At 44.5% G+C, this 26,585-nt stretch overlaps 1 protein-coding gene across 2 annotated transcripts; it reads left to right on the top strand.

Moving 5' to 3' along the window:
- Nucleotides 1–969: 969 nt before the first annotated feature.
- On the top strand, nt 970–24,809 carry LOC115009625 (filamin-C-like). Of its 2 annotated transcripts, XM_029433761.1 has the most exons (47): nt 970–1,743; nt 4,241–4,489; nt 6,031–6,128; nt 7,248–7,398; nt 7,639–7,757; nt 7,869–7,946; nt 8,039–8,201; nt 8,358–8,558; nt 8,735–8,851; nt 9,489–9,626; nt 9,797–9,923; nt 10,010–10,146; nt 10,250–10,443; nt 10,540–10,653; nt 10,754–10,897; nt 11,135–11,258; nt 11,534–11,694; nt 11,820–11,910; nt 12,075–12,244; nt 12,337–12,454; nt 12,540–12,802; nt 12,944–13,541; nt 14,059–14,232; nt 15,026–15,188; nt 15,746–16,074; nt 16,179–16,302; nt 16,485–16,641; nt 16,724–16,913; nt 17,013–17,036; nt 17,137–17,378; nt 17,488–17,587; nt 17,697–17,837; nt 18,006–18,134; nt 18,257–18,430; nt 18,544–18,708; nt 18,846–19,049; nt 19,143–19,295; nt 19,399–19,521; nt 19,625–19,873; nt 20,046–20,315; nt 20,922–21,059; nt 21,217–21,332; nt 22,159–22,291; nt 22,399–22,575; nt 22,701–22,919; nt 23,292–23,519; nt 24,098–24,809. In XM_029433761.1, exons 1-47 carry the CDS (start codon nt 1,368–1,370, stop codon nt 24,283–24,285), a joined length of 8,241 nt encoding a protein of 2,746 aa, XP_029289621.1. In that variant the 5' UTR covers nt 970–1,367; the 3' UTR covers nt 24,286–24,809. The 2 variants fall into 2 exon arrangements, with proteins under 2 accessions (XP_029289621.1, XP_029289622.1); XM_029433762.1 differs by lacking the exon at nt 8,735–8,851.
- The last annotated feature ends 1,776 nt before the right edge of the window (nt 24,810–26,585 follow it).

Below are 26,585 nucleotides of genomic sequence, written 5' to 3'. Positions count from 1 at the left end.
GCTGGCATCTGGTGTCACTGCCGTGTCACTGACTGCTGAGTCACAACACCATGACAGCACAAACACAACATTTATTGGAAATGACTCATTTTGTTTATAGATGATCAATTTTACTATGCGCACACACTGTCAACTGTCTCAGAGTATTTCTGTACACAGCCTCATCTTGGATCAATGAATGCTGTCACGTTGACACAGTTGGAGATGACACTAATTTGCTTTAAGTCACTTTAAGAAGTCAATGTGTCCTTTCTTGTTGAGTAGAAAAACGATTCTCATGTGGCCTGACAGGAATTTAAATGTATAAATTGTGTTATACATTCTGAATTTAGTGAGTTGAATGACAATTCAGTTCTTGTTGGTGATATAACTACAATATATTTAATTACTACAGTTTTCTTGAGAAGGAACTTGAATTATTCTATATCAAAATCCAAATAAACTGCACTTCTTTAATATCAAGTATCTTTCCATAACCTTCCCTGAGCTTGTATTGACCTTTGCTTGTCTACATAGAAATACATTTCACTCAGAGGTGGCAGATAGCTGTCAAACGTACGTAATGCACTTCATCACTACCAGGGTGACCTCATCCTTTAAAATGTTTCTCTCCAAAGCCTACTTTCTGACACTTATCCTCTGTAAAAAGACTAAAACTTATTGCGACAGAGCGACACACTACACTTCTCATTTTCTTTTCTTAGCTCAATTGTTCAGCCACTTGAATCCTGAGCATGACACACATTCGCGACAACCATCAAGTCCCAGGACAGCCCCCAACCGCCCAAATAGGAGCGCCTAAAAATAAGGAGCATGCCGCAACTGTTGTGCTGCCTGCGGTCTGACCAATCACTGCCCCATCCTCCCCGTAAACCGACCCCGACTCTCCTTATTCTTATAGATTATAGACTATGATCACAGAGGCTGAGTGACGCGGCCCTGGGTCCTTTATATACCCAACTCTGTCCTCGCTCAACAGTCAAGTTGAACACGCTCGAGTCAACTTTAACAGTGCAGCTCAAGCTCACCTGCCGCGAAACTTCATTTTTCAAAAACCGACATTCTTCTCGGGGTCATAATAGAGGAACGACTTGTCAAGAGGGTGCCAATTAAAAAAAAGGCGGACGACCAGCTGCCTTGCACATTGTAAATCGGATATTTTAATCCATCACTGTCCTGACATAAGTGGTTTCTTCGCAAGTACATCCGAAAAATCTCTCGGCTGCTTTTTAAACTCTCCCAAGTCTGAACTTTCCTCAGCGAGAGCGCGCTTGCCATCGACCTGCTAAAGTCTTCGGCTCTGCCGAGCGCACAATTCAACACATAAGTGTTACCGAAGTATAAAAGTGGACACGGAAAACGCAACCATGATGAGCAATAACTACGGCGACGACAAGTTGCCTCCACAGTACTACCAGGCCACCGACTTTGGGGAAGAGGAGGACGACGAGATGCCAGCCACGGAGAAGGACCTGGCCGAGGACGCGCCATGGAAGAAGATCCAGCAGAACACCTTCACCCGGTGGTGCAACGAGCACCTCAAGTGCGTCAACAAGACCGTCACCGACCTGCAGAGGGATTTTACTGATGGGCTGAAGCTAATTTCACTCCTGGAAGTTTTGAGCCAGAAGAAAATGTACAGAAAGCACCACATCAGACCCAACTTCCGTCAGATGAAACTTGAAAATGTGTCTGTGGCTCTGGAGTTCCTCGACAGAGAGCATATCAAACTGGTGTCAATAGGTAAGTTAGATTTAATGGCTTCTGGAAACAATGCACTGGTGCATAAAAAAAAATGCAGAAAAAGTCAAACATAAAATGTAACCAGGCTTCAATTAGATAGGAACAAGTTATAAAAGATGACAGTTAGTGCCAATAAGATGCTGTGCTTTAATATTTAAAATCTGAACCACAACATCATTTCATATCTTTTAATATAGTTAAATATGTCATAGAGACACGTACACATTCTGTAGCTGCTCTCTTGGCATGCTATCAGTCCATGTGTCAGTCAGCATTGAGACATGGGTTTCACAGGCTTCTGGAAAGCTCCATGGAGCTGGGGTCAACAGCTTATTGGAAAGTTCTTGCAGAGGTGTCACTGAGGTCATTAACTTGTGTCAGGTCCAAGGACTGGTGGCTCCATAGTATGCTTAAACTCACTCTCGCTGCAGCAATGTGGTGAACTATGAGCCGGAAATTTTCTAGGACTGTGCTAATGAGAATGACACGATTTATACATGTGGACAGCAGTCATACACACACACACACGCACACACACACACACACACACACACGCACACACATCTCTGTCAGGTCAGGGGTCAGAAGGACTCAATGAGGTTCCTCGCTGACAGCACATTGCTGTCCACAGCCATCAGCAACTCCTGTGAGGTGAAGATTAACCCCGGATGGATTTGGGGAGCAGACTGTGGTACAGATAGCTGAAGTTACAATAAATTGTTGTTGATATACGTGTCACATTCGCAGACTCACTCACTTCACTCTACCAGAGCGAACAGAATGCCACCTCTTAGAAATATTTAACAACTGAGGAGAAACTAGTAGCCTAATATGAAAAGCAGACATATTGTAGGGTGAAGAGTTACAGCTTAATTATACACCTGTAGACAAAACCACAATTCATAAAGGAGCAAAGTTATTAAAACTTTGACAGAGTATTTTTTCTGTTTTGGTGACTAATGATCCATGCCACACACTTGAGTGAAATTCCCGGCATGGCTGAGGCTTTGGCCGGCGGACTGTGAAGGCCACAGTGTGTCCACCTCCATACACAGTGTTAGTTTGACGTGTGTGTGTCAATAAGGGCGGCAAATAACAATGATTTCCATTGTCGATTAATCTGTTGATTATAACGAAGCTGGAAGCAGATAACTTAAAATAAATATTCTTAAAATATAACTCAAACCCATTAATCAATTATCAAAATGATTATAGCTGACAATTAATCTTTGCAGCTCTCAATGGCAAGCTCAAATATCAGGGGTCGTGGTGATCACAGGAGGTCGAAGGTCACAGTCTCAGATTTGATCAAAGTCAGCAGAGTGTGCAGCTGTCCCAGCAGTACAGAAACACACTGTGGCATTATTTCTTTCCTTGAACCCTCTCCCTCTATGCAGCTTTAGTGTGGCCATGCAGTCCTCTTAAGATAATGTCTCATGCTCATTACAGTGACCCAGAGACACTAAAAAAAAGTCACCGCAGGCACATGTGTCACACTATGTAACTCGATACCAACTGATGGATGTCTCTTTGAGCACACAGTTGCCCCTAAATCAGGACACGGTGGGATCAAAACCACCACACTGTGCCACTCCGTGCCACCTGCCTGTGCCAGTCAAACAGTGACACATCAAACATCACCCTCTGATAGGAGGCACTCATCTGTGAAAAGATAGTCTCCATAAAATAGTCTTGTGATAAACCACTGGCATTAAAGTCCCTTCGTTATTAAAGTCTTACTGAATTAAGTGGAGTGTATCGCTCAAGATTAGTTGATTAGTAGACATTAAAGTAAAGCGCTCCGCAGAGGTCTTTGGTCTAAATGGCTGCATTTCTAAGGGAAGGTGGATTTGAAATGGCTTATTTGACACTCTTTCCTCAGAGAAGTCCAGCAAATGAGCTGCGTGCTCGCTGTCAATGAATCTAATCTCCACCTATTTGATTGATCACACTGTGGCGCTACAAGTTTTGGACGTAATTGGAATCCAAGGGGTGTTTATGCAGAGAGGGATCCACTTCCACATATCCTCAGCTGCCACTGTCTTTAGAGTGCCATTGTGACTGGATGACAGATTGTCAGGGTCCTCAGCAGGACAGCTGTCTGAGAGAAAGGGGCTCGGGGGAAGCAGCGAGGAGCATTAGATTCTTGTCTCCTCAGCAGTCAATCATCATTGTTTATATTTCTGGTCAACGCTGTACAACTGCAAGGAAATACTATTTTGATATAATACACTTATGTTTGCATCTTAGGTCTTAATTTCCTTTTGTTTAGCTTTGGGGCGCCTTGATCAGCGATAACAATATATAGAATAAACCAATTTACTAGTAGATTGCACAAATCTCCCTGGAAGGGCCTAAAAACAATAAACAATAAAAAATACAGCTGGAAGATGCAGTTAACTACACCATAAAACAATGTAGGACATGGTGCATTATGGGAACTTTTTGGAAGTTATTATTCCTCATGAACACTTTTGCCTCTATTGTCCAACTACAGATAGCAAAGCCATTGTGGATGGGAATCTAAAGCTGATCCTGGGTCTCATCTGGACTCTCATCCTCCACTACTCTATCTCCATGCCCATGTGGGACGATGAGGATGACGAGGAGATTAAGAAGCAGACCCCCAAACAGCGCCTGTTGGGCTGGATACAGAACAAGGTGCCCCAGCTGCCCATCCACAACTTCAACCGTGACTGGCGGGACGGCAAAGCCCTGGGAGCTCTGGTCGACAACTGTGCCCCTGGTAAGAACTCTGTAGTGGCATCAGCTGATTCTACAGGCCAGGCGGAGAAAGTGCTGAGTCAGAATACGTGCCGTGCCTGCTAAAAGGCTTGTTGTAGAGCGGTTTTCCTTGGTTGCTATGGAGGTTGGGGCCAGGCATGTGTCAGTCAGCGTGTCTGAAACAGTATCACCTTCTCAGGAGATTTTATCTCCTTTGCTCCTCATCTAGACATAAGGGCTGTATATCTCTCACACACTATGCAGCACCCCCCCCCCACACACACACACAGATTCAGATGTCAGCCAGTGTAATTTGTCTCTGGAGAGCAGGTAGTGTCAGTGGGTTGTAGAGGGGTTGCTGATGGCCGGGGGATGTCCCTGCCAGCTGTCCCACAATGACTGAAGCGTTCCCTTTCACTGTTCCGGGCCCTGAGGCCCAAGCTCTGCTTTAGTGTTTATAGCCATGCTGCTACACAACACCCCCAAATTTGGGCACCATTCCTCCTCCTCTGTCAAGGGGGATGCTTGGCTCCGCATCAAAATGCAGAGTTATCTATCACAGGGAGGTGCCTAAGCCACAGATCCAAGGACCACGAGGTCACAGTTTGAGTCACTGCCAGTTCAGGCTTCTGCTTAAAAAGCTGAACATTACAGAGAGTGCTATCCTATCTGTGCTTCACAGAACAAAAGGTGGAGGAGTAGCTAGAAGACTGTAGAGCTCCGAGTTTAACTGTGTTTATATGAGCCATTGATCTGCAGAGATGCATCTTTCAAACACTGTGCTGCAGCACTGACCATACAAGGTTGTTTCATCAGCTATTACCAAACAGCAGGGTAACTGACGAAACTCGCTCTGTTCTGAAACACAGAAGCTCTGCTTTCAATCCAGACACAAATGTAAAAAACAAATCATAGGTCAGACCAGGGAGAAACACGTATTCTATCTGACAGCAGATACAATTTCTGTTTGTATATCCAGTATTTTCTTATTCAGCTATGGCATATATCCAACTCCTTTGGTTTTACAGTGATGTTGCATTATGCACTATGTGAATCTAGTTTTACTCGAGAGCTGACATTTTGAAAAGCATAGATTTCCCATGGCAAAATGGTGGAAGGCCCACCCTTGACCCTCATAACTGACAGCTACACGCCTTCCTTGCAGATGCATGTTATCTCAACCCTGTTAATACTGTGGGCCAGTGTCAATACTAATTGGATAATAGTATTCTATGATGTGCCCATATGGGCCTATTGAGTGAGTAGCCACAGCATCAGCAGCACTAATCCAATTTAGGCATTAGCAGCATGGAGGAGGCTAGCTTTAGCCACAGTGAAAGTGCCAGAGCGTCTCGAGCTTTTGAACAGTGAGAGACCTTCATTGTCAGACATAGTAGATTCACAGGAGCAGAGCAGTGAGGGTAAGGTCATGTGATGTTGTAGTTTGAGGTGTTAGACAGATAGTAGTGACAGCCCAAGTGGCCTTATTATAGCAACAGCGGTGTAGCCGTGACTGCATTTCTCTGTGCAGAATTGTCTAATCTTCCTGTTTACATTCTGTAGGTTTGTGTCCTGATTGGGCAGAATGGGACCCCAACCAGCCTGTGGAGAATGCCAGAGAAGCCATGCAACAGGCTGACGACTGGCTGGGTGTGCCTCAGGTAAGATGCATGATAGATGCCATTCACAAAGTGCTTTTTAGTTTGCTTTAGCTCAGCTGGGTGTGGTTGATCTCACAGCACAACAAGATAAGCAGGTAGCCTTTTTTACTGTCAGGTATCAACATAGTTTATACTCAGTGGACCACCAATCATTTCTAAGCAATGAAAAGCAAGCACCAAGACACATTTGCAAATTAAAACTCACTCCATGTACATACACCTGTGCACACTGTAACACTGAACTAAAGAAAGACAGTACTGTGTATGAAATGGAGCCCAGTGTTTTACAGGGAGATCATGCTGGAGGGTCTCATAAAATATTTATTACCCATCTTCCTTCTAATATTTCCATTTACTTCATTGTAGCTCTCCGTATGTGAGTTTTCAGGAGTTTTATTAAGTAGATGTGTGAATTTGTGAAGGTGTGAGATTTCTGAACACCTTCCGAGCCAGCCTCTGAAGCAGAGGAGTGCGCTCATCAGAATAACAATGTGAACACAGCCAGAGTGCAATATTTCCAGCCCCATTTATACAACTCTGAGTCTCCGTATTGTAATGTACTCTATGCAGGTTGTTTATTTGTTTGTCTAAGACACGGGGTTAGCTGTTCTCCATGAGGCTTAGCATTGGTGAGATAGCCGGGGGGTGTATGTCATGTATGCAGGCCTGGGGGCTGGAGTGCAGTGTGGTGGTGTTAAGGAGATGTGGGAAAGGTCTGGCTCAGGATAAATCCCCCTGGCTGGCTTATTGAGGGCAACAATCCTTAACCCTGCTGTCCTGGGGTTAAATATAAACAGCGTGGAGCGTGGCTTTGTGCCACGCTGTCATAGACAGGCATACAAGTGCTGAGGAGTTAGAGGTGGGGGAAATAAATAAATGTAATCCTTATTAAATCCCATTGCACCATGCTTAATAACGGAAAGTTATATAAAGAGTCAACCATAACCTTTCTTACAATTGACAAGGCTGTCAGTTTAAACATACATTAGGATATGTCATGGTTGTTGCAGGATGTTGCATATAAACTGAGCTTTACTCTTTGTGTTGACTATGCTTTTCAATTAAAATGCAGCGCACATTATTAACCTCTGATTTTCTGGTTGTCTGTCTGTGCTGCAGGTGATTGCCCCTGAGGAGATTGTGGACCCTGATGTGGATGAGCACTCAGTGATGACCTACCTGTCTCAGTTCCCCAAGGCAAAGCTGAAGCCCGGTGCTTCTCTCAAGGCCAAACAGCTTTTCCCAAACAAGGCCAAAGCCTATGGACCTGGTGGGTAGCCCAACAGTAGCCATGAACTTTACAACAGTTCATATGAACAGTATGAATGTGTAATGAATAATGTTCACCTACTTAGTCCTGAATAACAAAGCAGTGATGTTAGGCGACAGATACCTTGGGGATAGCACAAGCGTCTTAGTCTTACTCTGTTAGGAAACTTTTTGATACTTTTTTGCTGGTGTGCCACTGTGTTGCAGAATATATCATCACGTCTCTGTATTTACATTACAGGTATTGAGCCTCATGGCAACAAGGTGTTGCAACCAGCTGTGTTCACTGTGGAAACTCTGGAAGCTGGCAGTGGTGAGGTCCTGGTCTATGTGGAGGATCCTGAGGGACACAAAGAGGAGGCACGTTTTAACCTGATCGTAGCACACAGCCTGTTAGCTAACTCAGATAATCCTGATAACGTTCTCATTTTTGCATCTAACCCTCTCTTACTTTGTCGTCTTATTTTCTAGGCTAAGGTTAAACCCAACAAGGACAAAAACAGATCCTACACTGTGACCTATGTTCCTAAAGTTGAAGGTGTTCACAAGGTAAGAGCAAGACCACACATCACTCTGCACAACACGGACAAAACACTCTATTTAAAAGTGTCTTAACTTTATCTTGTTGTTTTTCTCTTTAGGTGAAAGTGCTGTTTGCTGGTCAAGACATTGACAAGAGCCCCTACACAGTGAATGTTGCAAAGGATTTGGGCGACCCCAGAAAAGTCCATGCCAGGGGACCGGGTCTGGATCCTACAGGCAATGTGGCTAACAAACCCACCTACTTTGACATCTACACAGCTGGTTAGTATGGAACATACAACTACTTTTCACACTGAAATGTATACATTTCAACAACAGTACTGTGATCTGATGAAAGGCTTGCTGTATTTTCTCAGAGAAAGTTAACGTACAGCATCTTTAACGTGCGATAACTGATCATTTTCCTGTCACACTTAGGTGCTGGCAACGGCGATGTCAGTGTGGTAATTGTCGATCCTCAGGGGAAAAAGGACACAGTGGAGCTCATCCTGGAGAATAAGGGCGACAGTGTTTTCCGTTGCACCTATCGTCCCATGGTGGAAGGGCCTCACACCATCCATGTACTGTTTGCAGGCCAGGAGATCCCCAGGAGCCCTTTCACTGTCAACATCGCAGAGGGTGAGCCATCTGTCTGTGTTTTAAATTACTGTCAGACAAATCAGATTTCTTATCATGCCGTTAACGTCTGGGTGATCTATCCATCAGAATATCCATCAGAATCTACAGTCATCTTTATTTTCCCTGGGAACATCCACCCACTATAGACCATAATCCTTCCTATCTGTCATTTCTAGCTCCACCAGTTGCTACTCCCTTGGGAGCTCCTCTGCAGATAGTCCCTCAGTCAGTACACACCCCTCCTGGAGCGAAGGGTGGGAAAAGAGTACCCCCCCAAAAACCTGGCCGCCCAAGTTAGTATGGTTTGCTGGGAGGAGCCTGTGCCCATTGCTCAGCCAGATCCCCCCAAACCTTTCCTCTATGCCACGCCCTGCAGATGCTACTCTGTGCTTTCTCTAAGAATAGGGTGCCGCGGCTCAATGCCGTGCCTGTTCGCCTGCTGCATCTTCTTGCGTCCTGCAGCTTGATGGTTTCGTGTTCAGAGGGAGATGAGATGTCATGTTGTACAAATAGTTTACAGATTGTCCCACTTTGCATTTCGGTCCACGTTCTTCTCTGTTAAATGTCTTTGCTTGTGCTGTTGACATGTTTGTTTTTTTATCAAGTCTAAATTTGCATCGTCCAGCATTTGGTTTAAGCCTGCAGTCAACATTTCAGAGTGACTGACTGAAATGTTGTCAGATGCTCCCTCGGTGCTTACAAAACTGTCAATATCCTTTCCAGCATTCTGCACTGTGTGTTATATGTGCTGCAAAAAGCATCATTCTCATTTGCAGGTTCTGTCAGCCAAGCTTTAAGGAATCCCACCTAAATTGGATATTTTAATGTCTTTGCTACTAACATCGCTGTCAACTGCTGGCTACTCTCAGTTGCCATTTGCTTTGTTAAATATTTCTCTCTTTCACACTATTTCTTTGTTATTCCTTTCAGCAATAAACCCGAATGCCTGCAGAGCTACAGGCAGAGGCCTTCAGCCCAAAGGCGTGAGAGTAAAGGAGGTTGCAGACTTCAAAGTTTTCACCAAGGGAGCTGGCAGCGGATCGCTGAGCGTTTCAGTTAAAGGACCAAGTGAGTCAGACAGATCGCTCTTCTTTGCATCACTCGTCCTCATACATTTTTATGATTATTCACTTTGTTTGGTTTTATTTCTAAGAACTCATACGCATGTAATAAACAAAATGCATAAATGTCTCTTTGACTTGATAAGAATCTATATTGACTGTGTTATTCATCCTTAGCTGGAGCAGAAGAGCAAGTGAAAGTGCGAGATGCAGGAAACGGTGTGTATGAATGTGAATATCACCCACTTAAGCGTGGTAAATACACAGTCAGCATCACCTGGGGAGAACAGCCCATCCCACGCAGGTAGACTCCTAATACCTTTAACTATTCCTTAACAATGCACAGTCACATTTACGCTTGGTAATATTGTGTAATCTTGTGTGCCGCAGCCCCTTCGAAGTGGAGGTGGGTGAGGAGGCAGGTTTTCAGAAGGTGAGGGCCTGGGGTCCTGGTCTGAAGACTGGCATGGTGGGGAAATCGGCTGACTTTGTGGTAGAGGCCATCGGCACTGAAGTTGGAACTCTAGGTGAGTCATGTGAAAGTGATTTGACCTCTTACAGACGAAAGGTAAATAAATAAAAAGTATTCTGACTGTGAAATCTGAATGTTTTAATTCTTTGGATGTTTAGGCTTCTCCATCGAAGGCCCATCACAGGCTAAAATTGAGTGTGATGATAAGGGTGATGGCTCCTGTGATGTACGCTATTGGCCCACTGAAGCTGGTGACTATGCTGTCCATGTCATTTGTGATGACGAGGACATCAAGGACAGTCCCTTCATGGCCCACATCCTTCCTGCAGAAAATGACGTCTTCCCTGAGAAGGTCATTTCCCCTCACTGAAATATATATCATATGTATAAGTATAAAGCAGGTTGCAATAATCCTAACAAAATACATTAAAACAACAAAATGTTGCAGGTGAAAGCATTTGGTCCAGGCCTGCAGCCAACTGGCATCATTGTGAACAAACCGACTGAATTCACCATTGACGCCCACATGGCTGGGAAGGGTCACCTTAAGATTTACGCACAGGTATGGGTAGAGCACCAGTTTGTGAAACCTTCATTTATAGGAACACATCATTGATATTGCATGTACAGAGCAGAGCTGACATGCTTTTGTATTCACTAAGGACGCTGAAGGCACCACCATCAACATCAAGATTACTGAGAAGGGAGATGGCACATTTCTGTGTGTGTACACCCCTGTCAAGTCTATTAAACACACCATCATCATCACCTGGGGGGATGTCAACGTGCCCAACAGCCCCTTTAGGGTAAGACACATGGCGATGTACACACACACACACACACACACACACACACACACACACACACACACACACACACATATATATAGTATATACATACTGTATATACTATATATATGTTGCACTTAAAATTTTGTCAATTTAATAAAATGATACTCCACCAATTATGGACAAAGTAGGAGGATAGCAGCAGTTGTACTTGAACCAACTGCTTTTTCCTCAAGTACACTGTGAATTCATTAGGTGCTGGTTGGAGAGGGTTGTCATCCCGACAAAGTCAAAGTCTATGGGCCTGGAGTGGAGAAGACGGGGCTCAAGGCTAATGAGCCAACATACTTCACGGTGGACTGCGGTGAGGCTGGTCAAGGTGAGCATGTACGAGGAGATGGTGTGGGTGGTTACAAAAACACTTCTGGGTTTAGTTGATTCTTAACAATAATTAGTTCTATATCATGTGGGATGTTGAAAAATATGAAGCAAAGCATGAACTGAATAAGTAAATCTGCGTAGTTTAGTTGAGGTAAGTTATTTGAAATATACTTGAAATAAAGCTCTAGGCAGTGGAGAGACTGCTTATATTTATTCAGATCATCTATTTTTGATTCACCTTCTTGAACTATGCTCATTGCTATGCACCATTAGGCGACATCAGCATTGGAATCAAGTGTGCCCCAGGGGTGCTTGGCCCCGCCGAGGCAGACATCGAATTTGACATTATCAAGAATGACAATGACACCTTCACTGTCAAGTACACTCCCCCCGGTCCAGGCCGATATACCATCATGGTGCTGTTTGCTGACCAGGTAGGAATACTGTTTCCACTGCACGAGGGACTGAGTTACGTAGACTATTCTACATGTTCTTCCAGAGTGAATTATATTTAGTCTTGAGTCATTTCTTATGATTATTTTATGTTTGGCTTTGTCAGGAAATCCCGATCAGTCCATTCAAAGTCAAAGTGGATCCTTCCCATGATGCTGGTAAGGTGAGAGCAGAGGGCCCCGGACTCAACAAGACAGGTGAGATCAACTGACGACATGAACCAGTATTAGTATAAACACCAAGCACACCAAATGTATAGGTATTTGCATTGGTAGAAAACACCCTCTACAATACTTAAATGAAATATAAATGATTTGATTTGACTAGAATTGGCAGCACTGACAAAACATGTGTGTTTCAGGAGTGGAGGTGGGCACTCCAACCCACTTCACCATCTACACAAAGGGAGCCGGCAAGGCCAAGCCTGAGGTGCATTTCACAGCGTCAGGCACAGGAGAGGCGGTTCGTGACTTTGAGATCATCGATAACCACGATTACTCCTACACTGTCAAGTACACGGCTCTTCAACAGGTACAGTAGTCCTCTGTTTGAAGCCCATTACATAGATTATTCATAATAATCAATCCAAATCAATATTTATTCTTCCCTTTGTGTTATTTCAGGGTAACATGACAATTTCAGTCACTCATGGAGGAGATCCAATTCCCAAGAGCCCCTTCCACATCACAGTGGCACCACCTCTGGATATTGGAAAGGTGAAAGTGGAGGGATTAGACACCAGTAAGTTACAAACACTCTTGCATTTACCATGTAAACATAGTTAATTGCATCAGTTTTAAGTGTTTCCTGTTAATCTTTCTTGCAGAAGTGGAGGTTGGAAAGGATCAGGAGTTCACGATTAATACAAAGGGCGCTGGTGGGCAGGGCAATGTGGGTGTGAAGATGACCTCCCCCTCAGGCCGACCAATCCCATGCAAGCTGGAATCAGACAAAGCCAAAGGCACTCACAGTGTGAAGTATATTCCCCCAGAGGAGGGGCAGTACAAGGTTGATATCAGCTATGATGGCAACCCGGTGATGGGTAGCCCCTTTGGGGTTGAAGCAGTGATGCCTGCTGATCCTTCAAAGGTGAAAGTTCATGAAAGTTGCATGAAGTTCTACACTGTGTTCATACTCGAGGCTCATGACACATAACAGATAAATAAACATAACACACAAATATTTTATGTTTTTTATATCTCAAAAACTGACCTGACTGTTGCATCACAGGTGCGAGCCTTTGGCCCAGGCTTGAAGGGAGGCATTGTGGGTAAACCAGCTCCATTCACTATTGACACAAAGGGAGCTGGTGCAGGGGGGCTGGGCCTCACTGTGGAGGGCCCCTGCGAAGCGAAGATTGAGTGCCAGGACAACGGTGACGGCACTTGCTCAGTGTTCTACCTGCCCACTGAGCATGGAGAGTATGCCATCAACATCCTTTTTGCCGAGCAGCACATTCCGGGCTCTCCCTTCAAGGCTGCAGTGCGCGCAGCCTTGGACCCCGCCAAGGTGACGGCTACCGGGCCAGGCCTGGAGAAGGCCAAGGCAGGCGAACCAGCAACCTTTACTGTGGACTGCACCCGGGCAGGCGACGCCGAGCTCACCATTGAGATTGTGTCAGAGAGCGGGGCTAAGGCTGAAGTGCACATCCAGAAAACTGCAGAGGGGACCTTCTCCGTTACATACATCCCACCCTTCCATGGCACACACACCATCACGATCAAGTATGGTGGCCAGATGATTCCCCAGTTTCCCAAGGTCCTGCAAGTGGAGCCCTCGGTGGACACCAGCGGGGTGCATGTCTATGGGCCAGGAGTGGAGCCCAGAGGTAAGCAAGAACCTAAGATGAATTGAGTTAGCACTTCATGTTAGCCTTTTAATAAACTTAGGTTATGTACTAAAGAATGAGCTAATTAGGTGAATTGTAAGAAAAACGATTGAAACTCATTTAACAAGTAAAATGCCCAACATTTGCAGGTTGCTTTTCTCCATTTGTTATCATTATAATTCCAATTTTGCTTTTGGACTGTGGCTCTGAAAACACAAGCTATTAGGAGATGCCACGTTGGGCTGTGGGAGGTCGTGATGGGCATTTTACAATATCTTATGAAGTGTTATAGACTAAACGATCAATTGATAAAATAAAAAATAACAGACAGATTAATCAATAATAAAGAATATGGAATGTTTAGTTGCAGCCAGAGTATATACTATTTTAACTAGCTCAGAGACAACTCATGAATCTGTCACATGGATTTATAATGTCAAGTCTTTAATATGACTGAGGCCACTTGGTCTTGTTTCTCTTTGGAAACAAATCACCTGAAGGGCTTTTCTGTTTCTAGGGGTCCTCAGAGAAGTGACAACACACTTCATCGTCGACGCTCGTGCCCTCAACAAGGTTGGAGGAAATCATGTGAAGGTTCATATAATCAGCCCCTCCGGCACCAACACGGAAACATACATCACTGACAAGGGAGACGGCACCTACAGAGTGGAGTACACAGCATTCGAGGATGGTAGGAGTCAAATATTACTTTATTTCACTTACCAGGGTTAGTCACACAGTTAAAGGATCATAATGTGGATAGGCACCAAACGACAATGATGGAAGTTAGATCTATGTCAAATTTATAACATTAGCAAACCTAACCTGCTACAGACAGATAGAGGCTATTTGAAAGAGACAGTCACTAACAGGTGTTTGTATTGGGTGCCATTTGGGAATAAAGTAGGAGAGTGGTAAAAGAAAGAATGAAAAAGAGGGGGGTATAAATACAGAATGATGCAGTGGAGCAATGATGTGAGGGGCAGAGAGCAGAGAGGCAGACAGGCTGTTTTATAAATAGTGTGCTCTTGAACAGAATCTCTTAACCAGGCAGGTATTTGTGCTGAAGGCTGCCTGCACACAGCTATAGAGCAGGGAATAACAGGGGATATTATTAGAGACCTATAACACAAAGCAAAGAGATCACAGAGCACTTCACCACCACCAGACGTGCTCTAATATAGCAGTGCTGCTGGGAATCTGGCATATAGGCCTACTGAGAGGGCTCTGTCAGAAAAATGTTATAACAGAATAATGAATAGGGAACAGATGTAAGGCCTTGTATGTTCACCAGAGCGTCTGCATGCTAGATGGTATCTTTTTTTAGATAAACAGATGTTTATCTCCCTAAAAGGGAATTTGTCTGGCTCATAATTAAAAGCAAGCGGCAATAACAGAAAACCATTTGTTTGCTTTGAGAACGTTCAGGCAGAGAGGTACAGTATGGCAACAGGCATTGAACTGATGTATCGCTTTGTGCGCAGGAATGCATCTGATTGAGGTGCAGTATGACGACGCGCCGGTGCCCAAGAGTCCCTTCAGAGTGTTGGTGGTGGAGGGATGTGATCCGACACGGGTCCGTGCCTTTGGACCAGGTCTGGAGGGAGGGATTACCAACAAGCCCAACTGCTTTACTGTGGAGACCAGGTACTGTTGGATCACATTTAACCTTAATACTACCAACTGGGGTCCCCGCTGACCCTAGGGGTTTTCCTTTTGCCACATCTGACAGGTGCATTATTTTATCATTGAAAATGTTCATGACTTTGTCAACCAATGACCCATATATCATGTTTTTATTTTTTTAAATACCAATGTCTTTGGGTCCTGAAGATTCCACCTATACAGTTTTAATAGATGGAACTATTTATTATAGCTCATGTTTGACATGGGTCCTAATTTAAAGTATCACACACATTATGGAGGTAGGGGAACTCTGCCGGACACACACAGATGCTTGTTTTACACAATATCCTGTAACTTTCCTAAAATAATAAATAAATTCAGATTACATAAATTGTGTAACTAATACTGTTTTGGGGAGAAATAAGTTTAGCTATGATGGTTGCTTCTTACAGTAGTTTATTATTGGGGTCCCCAGGGAACCCAGTCGGTAGTCCTTGTATGTTAAATATCTTGATAGGATGAGGGTTAAAGGAGATAAATAATGTGCAATTAAATAAAAGCTTTGGCTTCTCTCTCAGGGGTGCTGGAACAGGAGGCCTGGGCCTGACCATCGAGGGAGCATCAGAGGCAAAAATATCCTGCAAGGACAATAAAGATGGCAGCTGCAGCGTGGAGTACATCCCCTTCACTACTGGAGACTATGACGTCAACATAAACTACGGAGGTCACCCGATCCCCGGCAGTCCGTTCCGTGTTCCAGTGAAGGACCCTGTGGATCCCACAAAGGTGAAGTGCTCAGGCCCGGGACTGGGCACCGGAGTGAGAGCCCATGTTCCTCAGACTTTCACAGCAGACTGTACCCAGGCTGGACAGGCTCCACTGGATGTCAAACTCTATGGCCCAAAAGGTAAGACCATACGGTTTGAATAAGAAAACCTCTTGCCTACTCTTAGCTGACAAATAATAGCAAGTTGGCGGTATATGATTGTTTCAATTATGTCCTATTTCCAGGAACTGTGGAGCCAGTTGGTGTGAAGAACAACGGCGATGGCACCCACACAGTTCACTACACCCCAGCCCAGGATGGCCCTTACACTGTAGCCGTCAAATATGCAGATCAGGAAGTCCCACACAGGTACAGTATGAGTTAAAAAAAACACCAAACCAGGCAGTATGTGCAGATATGTCTTAATTAAAGTTCTGCTCTGTCTGACTGGATTTAAAAAAGTGTAGCTCAGCAAATTTTCTTTTTCCATTTCTGTTTTTTGAATGACTGCGTTTAATAATTACACTTGATATTCTCTCCTTTTTCCACAGTCCATTCAAGGTGATGTCTCAGCCTGGGCATGACGCCAGTAAGGTGCGTGCCAGTGGCCCCGGTCTAGACACAAAAGGTGTGTCTGCAAGCCTGCCAGTTGAATTCACCATTGATGCTCGTGATGCTGGAGAGGGACTGCTCACAGTGCAGATTCTGGTGGGTTCAGATACCTTTCACCTTTCAGAATCTTTAAACCATAAACCAACATTTAAAATAACTTAATATTGTGTATTTACAGGATCCAGAGGGCAAGCCAAAGAATGCAACCATCCAGGACAACAGGGACGGCACATACACAGTTTCCTATGTACCTGACTCTACGGGCCCCTACACTATCACCATTAAATATGGAGGAGATGAGATTCCTTACTCCCCATACCGCATCCAGTCCCTGCCCACAGGAGACGCCAGCAAATGTTGCCTCACAGGTAAGAAATTAACCCCACTGTGATCCACATTTATTCTAATAAATAAAAATGTAAATAGAAACATATTTATATTCTAAATCTGCATTTTTTTCTTTCCAGTTTCTATTGGAGGACATGGCATGTGTGAGTAACAGTGGCTTTGTTTTTATTTCTGGGACATATTGTTCAAAGAATCCATGTTTTGATGTAGCACTTAAATCCTTACTACCTCTCTCCTTAACAGCAAGTCTTCAGAAGCTGCAGACCTCAGAGGATACAGTTATCACAGTGGACGCCAAGGCTGCTGGGAAAGGCAAGGTGACCTGCAAAGTGCAGACTCCACAAGGGATGGAGCTGGACATGGATGTGGTGGAAAATCGTGACGGGACCTTTGACATTTACTACACAGCCCCTGAACCTGGGAAATATGTTATTACCATCCGCTTTGGGGGACAGAACATCCCTAAGAGCCCCTTCCATGTGATGGTGAGTGAAATAGTATTTAAACAGCTGCTACACTTGTGTGATAGGTGCACTCTTGTTCTGACATTTAGTTGTATGAAACCAACTATTTTTCTTCTCTCTGTATTGACAGGCCACAAATGAGCCAGTTGTTCCCCGCGATACAGTTGATCCTCTCTTCCGTCCTGTTAACTTCCTCGTCCCCTTCACGCCACAGCAAGGAGAAATCACAGGTGTGATGAACAAATCCAGCACTCAACATACAAAAACACGCACACTCACACACACACAAAACCAATTTTTTAGGTCACTAACATTTCACCAAACTACTGTCATTTCCAGGTGAGGTGCGGATGCCTTCAGGCAAGACTGCCCGCCCGCATATCACTGACAATAAGGATGGCACCATCACAATAAAGTACCAGCCCACAGAGAGAGGTCTGCACGAGATGGACATTAAATATGAAGGCAATCACATTCCAGGTCAGAAACACACCATATAAGGAGGGTGGGACGCTGCTTTCAACTTTCGAAATAGTCTTGATCTTATCAAGGATGTTTTGCTCTCTTATTTTTGTAAATAAAATGTGATTGATACTATTCCCAGTCCTCAGTCTCATCACTGTTTGCTAATGATTATAACCCTTACAGGAAGCCCTCTGCAGTTCTTTGTGGATGCTGTGAACACCGGAGTGGTCACTGCTTATGGTCCAGGTCTGAGTTACGGCATGGTCAACAAGTCTGCCACTTTCACTGTGGTCACCAAGAATGCAGGAGAAGGTACTATACCTCATTTCCCCGAGTGATTTTAAGTATATTTTACAGTGGATTTATGGTAATACAGTTAACCCTTACTACACTGCAGAAAATGTTGAATCTGAGAGAGTTTTTCTCTATCTCAGGTGGTCTGTCACTGGCAGTGGAGGGTCCGTCTAAGGCTGAGATCACCTGTAAGGACAACAAAGATGGTACCTGCACTGTGTCCTACCTGCCCACGGCTCCTGGAGACTACAACATCATTGTCAAGTTTGACAACAAGCACATTTCTGGCAGTCCCTTTACTGCTAAGATCACTGGTGAGGAAATAAATAATTTCTCCCATAGACTGACGTTTATGTTTTTTTTATAGCAGATGTGTTTATCATAAATCAGGTTTATGTGTTGACTATAAACCTTTTTCTATGTCAAGGTGATGATGCCATAACCAGGACATCACAGCTGAATGTTGGCACAGCAGCTGACGTGTCCCTGAAGATCACAGAGACTGATCTGAGCTCTCTGACTGCCAGTATCAGAGCACCATCAGGCAACGAGGAGCCCTGCCTGCTCAAGAGACTGCCCAACAGACACCTCGGTGAGATATTCACTTGCCAGATAAACAAAATCACAGGAAGAGTAGAACATAGATAAGCAGTGTTGGATTCATTGAATGCATTTAACTCTGGTTCTTTGTCTTGACTCTTTCCCTCTCTGCCTTTTTTATGTTCACAGGTATTTCTTTCACCCCCAAGGAGGTCGGCGAGCATGAAGTTAGCGTGAGGAAGAATGGCGTGCACGTAGCCAACAGCCCTTTCAAAATCATGGTTGGCCAGTCAGAGATTGGCGAGGCCAGCAGAGTAAAGGCTTTCGGTAAAGGCCTGGTGGAGGCACACACTTTAGAAATGGCTGAATTCTTTGTGGATACAAGGAACGCAGGTGAGATTTAGTGACGTGATGTTCCACCTTCAGGGCAAATACGAAGGCAACACATACTTTTTTAACTTCTCTCTACTTCTTTTCTACCTTAAGGTTATGGAGGTCTAGCATTGTCAATTGAAGGTCCGAGCAAAGTGGATATAAACTGTGAAGATGTTGAGGACGGGACATGCAGAGTCACCTACTGTCCAACAGAACCTGGAAGTTACACTGTTAACATTAAGTTTGCTGAAAAACACATCCCAGGTTGGAATCATTTACTTACTTACATACAAAAACATTTGAAATCTTAAAATTCAAATAAATCTGTATATATTTTGTTCACTGTAAATGTGTTTTTGCCCTCCAGGAAGTCCTTTCACAGTGAAGGTGACCGGGGAAGGAAGAATGAAGGAGAGTATTACTAGAAAGAGGCAGGCGTCTTCTATTGCCTCAGTGGGCAGCACATGTGGCCTTAATCTCAAGATCCCAGGTAAGTACAGGAGCCAGTCACAAGTGGTTAGAGGGCAGCTGGTCAACCATCTTAAACTAAATGCACTCCCATTTATATTCTCACTGCTTTCTCCTCACTCTAGGAAACTGGTTCCAGATGGTTTCAGCTCAGGAGAGGCTGACCAGGACATTCACCCGCAGCAGCCACACTTACACCCGCACTGAACGCACTGAGATCAGCAAAACCCGTGGTGGAGAGACCAAGAGGGAGGTACGAGTGGAGGAGAGCACCCAGATGGGCGGAGGAGGAAGCCCCTTTAGGGATGTCTTTGGAGACTTTCTGGGAAGAGAGAGCCTCAGCAGCTTTGCTGGCATCACTGCCAGACCTGAGGGTGAGAGTCCAAATTTAAACCCACTTTTTGAACGTGAAAATACTTTGGATTTAACTATCAACTAAAATATATATGTTGTGGTTTTTTTTAACCAAGAATATCTGTTGTATATACTGTGCAAATGTCTTGGATGTATCTAAACATGTCCTCTGTGCTGCTCTGCCTCATCCAGTTGAGGGTGGCTCTCAGGCCATGACGGCTCAGGTGACCAGCCCCAGTGGGAAAACAGTGGATGCTGACATAGTTGATGGAGGAAGCAGCACCTACAGTGTGCGCTTCATCCCTCAGGAAATGGGACCCCACACTGTCAACGTCAAGTACAGAGGCCAACACGTCCCTGGTAGCCCCTTCCAGTTTACTGTGGGGCCCATGGGGGAGGGAGGATCACACAAGGTCCGCGCAGGAGGATCTGGTCTGGAAAGAGGCGTGGCTGCAGCACCTTGTAAGTTCACTCTCTGGACGTGGGATGTGCTCTCAGTGGGAAGAACTGTGTTTTCTACAAATATGGATTATTCATTTTTTTATGACCAAAGTTTTTATAATTTGTTATTGTTCCATGACATCCCAATGCAATAAATGACAGAAAACAGTAATTAAGCCCAGAACCAGAACAAGATATTCACTAGAAAATGGATAAACATGACAAAAAGTAATAATAATAATAATAATAAATAATAATAGAATAATAATAGTAATTAAAATTATTAAAATAATTATATAAAAGAAATACAGAAATAAAATACAGAAAAAGATGAGTCAAGCTTGCCAGGTTCAAAATACTCTCACAGCGGTTACAACTTCAGGGGTAAATCATAAGAAACCTGACTTAACCTCATATGGGGTGTGCCTTATTGAGCATCATGGTCCTGTAATAAGATCAATATATTTATATATATTTAGCATGGTACAGATCTAGTCGATATGCCAACTCTTCATAGGCTGCCACTGTACTGAAGTGAACCATAGGCTGGATGGAATTCAACACAAGATTTTAAATGTTTCATGAGATGTTGATACTTAAGATGAACCTTTGTTTCACCCTCTCTAGCTGAATTTAGCATCTGGACCAGAGAGGCAGGTGCTGGCGGTCTGTCCATCGCTGTAGAGGGTCCCAGCAAGGCTGAAATCTCCTTTGAGGACAGGAAGGATGGTTCCTGCGGCGTCTCCTACATAGTGAAAGAACCAGGTAAAGCTTTTGTCGCCCACGAGTGTAGAATGTCTCCTTATTTTGATTGTTTTCTCAGAGTCTTTTTTTCACTAAACTGCTAAACCTTTCAGTAATTCTTCCACGCTTCCTCCAGTTCATTTGATGGTGAAAGTAAATAACCTGTCTGCTTCCCCAGGTGACTACGAGGTGTCAATCAAGTTCAACAACGAGCACATCCCTGACAGTCCATTCATTGTTCCGATTGCTACACTGTCAGACGAGGCCCGAAGGCTCACTGTTACAAGCCTTCAGGTAAGATCACACACACACACACACACACACACACACACACACACACACACACACACACACACACACACACACACACACACACACAGAGTTGATAAAGGCCACATTATAAACAACCACAGACACTACACATGCACAGTTACAAAATATCAGGGTTGAATTAAAGATTGCGTGTAACATAATGATAGAGTGGCTGTAGATATTTTTGTCTAATAGCACTTTGCCCTTGAAATGTAATTGAATGCCAGTGTTGGAGCTATAATACTGTGATGCTGGCCAGTGATGAAGGGCTGGATTAACTGTCCCTTGCTAATGTGAGGCAACACAAGCTGTGCTATGTGTGGGCAGTCAGCAAGTCTTTGTGATTGTGTTACTGTGAGGGCAAAAGCAAGAAAACAGGGAGTGCAAGATAACGACTCCTTCAAAGATACCTGTGACAGCTCACAATATTGCTCTCCTCACTTCACAGATGCTTTTTTTATTTGCTTTCACAGTTTCCATTACAATTGCCAACAATGCTGAAAACATATATTTTTAGTTGACTGAAATGCCTCTTCAGAGTGCTTTCCTACCACTAGAAGCCAGGTGAAGTGCAATATCAGACCATCGTTTATAATGTCACACTACCTCTTATCTGAGGTAGGACAGCTCGTCCGCCTGTAGGGCAAAAACACTAAACGCCTCGCTATAAACTCTGACCTTTACTGCCTCTCACACCCAACCGATAAATCTATTCTAGTTTAGGCTTGATGAGTCACACACTTTGTGTCCCTCGAGGTGCGGGCACACGCACATTTATTCTGATCATATTTCTCCCTGTCTATTGTAGGAGAAGGACTTGAAGGTAAACCAAGAGGCATCCTTCATGGTTCAGCGCAATGGGGCTCGGGGTGTGGTGGATGCCAAAGTTCACACCCCCGCCGGCTCTTCTGAGGAATGCTATGTCACTGAGCTTGACAGCGGTACGCACCAACTTCACTCTGTAGTGCATAAAACAGAAAAATCTGCTTTTTTTTAAACAGTGGTAAGCATCATTCAGGAAGACTTTATCCACTTGTGTTGTTTTCAGACAAGAATGCAATCCGCTTCATTCCACGGGAGAACGGAGTTCACGCCATAGATGTCAAGTTCAACGGATGCCACATTCCTGGAAGCCCCTTTAATGTGCGAGTGGGAGACCCGGGGCTGGTTGGAGACCCAGGCATGGTGACAGCACATGGCGCTGGACTGCAGGGAGGGATCACAGGTAGAAATCACCTTTACCACTACAAATATGTAAAACATTAGCTGATACATTCAGCATGGCTTCCTTGTGATTTTCATATCATGTGCAGCGATTAAGATGTTTTATCATCTTTTTCTGCATTCCAGGTGCACCCACAGAGTTTGTGGTCAACACCTGTAACGCAGGCTCTGCCACTCTATCGGTCAACATCGACGGGCCGTCCAAGGTCAAGATGGACTGTCGGGAGTGTCCTGAAGGCTACAAGATCACCTACACACCCATGGCACCCGGAAACTATATCATCACCATTAAATACGCAGGGCCACAGCACATAGTGGGCAGCCCCTTCAAAGCTAAAATCACAGGTCTGCTTAACAGTCTCTCTCCCATCTGATCTGTGGATCTTACATGACAAGTGTCTCGATTATGAAACAAATGTTCCTCTGAAAAAAGTGTGGAAGTCAAGAAAATCATTCTTCGCTCATACTGCTCAGTGTACATTTGACATAAAAGCTGTCTTTCTCTGACACTACACTGATATAATCCTGCTGTCACTACTTGGTGCATACAAATTCCTTTTTCATTGAATAATTGTGACATAAAAAGAACTCCCACGAGTCTTGGAAGTTCACTTTATTTGAAAGTGGTATGAAATAATTTCCTATTTCAGCCCAGGCAGAACTGACTGAGCCACGATGACATTAGATAACCTCTCTCTGTCTCTCCCTCTCCTACAGGAGCCCGGCTGTCAGGGGGGCACAGCCTCCATGAGACCTCCTCTGTTTTGGTTGAAACAGTTACCAAGACCTCCAAAGTGGGCGGTGCCTACAGCTCCAGCTCCTCCTCTTCCACCTCCTCAACAAAACTGACATCTGATGCCAGCATGGTTGTTTGTCGTGGAGCAGGGCTGTCTAAGGCTGTGGTCGGACAGAAAAACAATTTTACAGTTGACTGCAGCAAAGCAGGTGAGATGATCAGCCACATGAAGACACAGACAGATTTTATATCCGTACAGTAAAAACACAAGCCCAAAATATTGATCAGCAGACACAAAACATTTAGCATTCTTCATTGATTCAAGTTGTGTTTCTGGCAACCCGACCACGCCAGTATTCACAGTATTCACAGTATTCACAGTATTCACTGCTGTGCAGGTAGCATACACTCTGTCAGAGCTTTTTCCACTGAAAACGGCTGCCTGCTGATGCTGGAAACGACGAGTGAGAGTAAACAAAACATTAAAGTTGCAGGCCATAAGACCAAAATAAAGAGCTAAAAGACACCAAGATGCTGAGGATCAGCTGGCGTGAACTGCAGGATGGGGTGATAATTCTCTATGGGTTTGTCACTATGAGCAACCCCTCTTATATTATACTTAATCATTTCATCCATTGGTTGTATGAAATGTTTTGAATAGTGCAGCTTTAAGAAAATGCAACACACACACACACACACACACACACACACACACACACACACACACACACACACACACACATCATATCATATATCATTATAAATCCCCCTCTTACTTCTCGTCCAGGTACCAACATGCTGATGGTCGGCGTGCATGGACCCCAGACTCCTTGTGAGGAGGTGTATGTCAAGCACATGGGCAACAAGCTCTATAATGTCACCTACACCGTCAAGGACAAGGGCAGCTACACCGTCATTGTCAAATGGGGCGACGACAACATCCCCGGGAGCCCTTACAAGGTGGTTGTACCCTAAAACAAACTGCACCAGAGCCCCGTCCCTTCCCCTCCACTGACCCACCACCCTTTTCTCGTCATGTGCACGCATCCATCAAACTCCCCAGTTCTTCCTTTCCGGCGCTGCTCTTCGCTCTTCAGCGGATTACAATATACTCAACATGCACTAAATCCTGCAAGGACTTTTGCTTACAGTTTCTAGATGACCGAATATCTATTGTGCCAAAGTCTTTGCATTAACTCCAGAAATGACATTTACAAGTATGCATCCACCTTCAGATTGATGTAAAGGCAAACAGTGTGGTTTATGAGTCTTTGAGTGATGTTTTGCTCGGCCCATAACATTTCCTGTCTCTGTTCTGTTGTGTTGTAAACAAATAGCACCATATATGAATGTTCTGAGGCGTTGGAGTAATCAACAGTATTAAGTGTGATGCAATATGGTTTTGTATGGTTTAAGAATGAGATATTGACTTTTTTTTGTTATATTAACCTATTTTTGGGAAGTCTTTGCAGACCTAATAAAGATTTAATTGCTAACTTTCCTGACAAACATGATTGAATTTATTTGATTTCCCAAAATCCTGGCAGTCCCTTCACCACTTCGGCAGAAGGCATTTCTCACCCTCAGACTTTTATAGTTTCATCATGCAGCTATTTTCTGACCACTGCTGGTTCTTGCTTCTGAGCAGCTGTCAGGATATATTCTCTTGATCAAAGAGTCTCCACTGAGTCTCCAGCCAGTATCCCAATAGATAGATTTCAAGACTCTTAATGTTTTGTTTCCCATCTGGGTAGCTCATGATATCTTTCACATCAATTCAACATTACTGCTTAGTATGACACTGATGAAGCAATCAAGGACATTCTTCCTAGTCCTCTCATTTACATCCTGTACCTGTTCAGATGCAATCACAAGATGGCAGCATAGTCAAGCTCTCCTCTGTATGTATGGCGCAACAAAATACACCAGAACAAAATCTCCATTGTTCCCGGTGAAGATTAACTACTCCATCCTTAACACAAGGGAGCCTGCGGAGCATAGAAACCAGAGGCATCAGCCTCCATTGTGTGTGTAATTAATCCTGTTGGATCAGAGATGGAACACAAGTGGTTTCTGTTGTGGCAGCTTCGTGGGGTGGGGGGCAGACCCTGCTGAGGCTCAAATCAAGCAGAAATAAGGGAGTTCCAGCCTTTTGCTTGTGTCTGTCCTCCGTGCATATGTGTGTGTCATGACTTGTGTCCCCTCCATGGCCTGTACATGTGTTCTGTATGTCCTCTGCGTTGACTACAGGCCTCAGTCACACAGTGAGTCAACCACCCAGCTTCCACACGCTGACACACACCAGTAGCACCAGTAACACTCTTCACAGAGAGGAGCCTATAATTAGGTGCTAATTTTCTCTCGTTTCACTGTGACATGATGCTGGGGGCCATGGCGAGGCAAGACAGAGCGAGCTGGTGCATTTGATGAACAGTGGCGAGATCTCGACTCCGGACCATCTGGCCGAGTGGCTGGCGCTGCTGCCCATGCTGACGTTGGGACTTGGGCAGGGCCCACCCACGTCAGCCTGCTCCTCCGGACCGGGACCGAGGCGTCTGTCCACCACAACATGTTTATCTCAAGCGGCTGCCAAGTGAATCACAACCGCGTGGAAGATACAACTCCTCGCTATGCAGACAGCAAGCGATCAAGCAAGCAGAGACAGAGAAAGGGGGGAGACGGTGATGCCGGGAGGGAGGAAAGGGCAAATAGAGTGTGGGAGGAAGAGAGGGAGAAAGATGGATTAGAGGAAGAGAATGGGATTAAAAGAATCCAGATGGAAGACAGGCATGCAGAGACACAAAAAATCAGAAACAGACAAGCATAAAACCGTCCATTTGAGACAATTTAAAAGACACACACTGCTGCAAAGTCATATAGAACATGTTAATGCAGTGGATAGCTTAACCTCAAAGCAATCATAAATGTTGGATTTAGTGAAACGGGTGATGATTTATTAATTCTGCTCTAAGGAGGATCAATGGGGGGGGGATAGGTTGCCACGGAGATGCTTCTGTCTCTCTTACATCTTTCTCATCCCCATCAGCACCCTCTCTCGCACACACACACACACACACACACACACACACACACACACACACACACACACACACACATACATACATACACACAAACACACACACACACACACACGCACACACACACACACGCACACACACACACACGCACGCACGCACGCACACACACACACACACACACACACACACACACACACACACACACATACAAACACACACACACACACACACACACAC

Source organism: Cottoperca gobio, chromosome 6 (genome assembly GCF_900634415.1).
Source record: "Cottoperca gobio chromosome 6, fCotGob3.1, whole genome shotgun sequence".
Classification (NCBI taxonomy): domain Eukaryota; kingdom Metazoa; phylum Chordata; class Actinopteri; order Perciformes; family Bovichtidae; genus Cottoperca; species Cottoperca gobio.
This window is presented reverse-complemented; position numbering and strand designations above follow the sequence as displayed.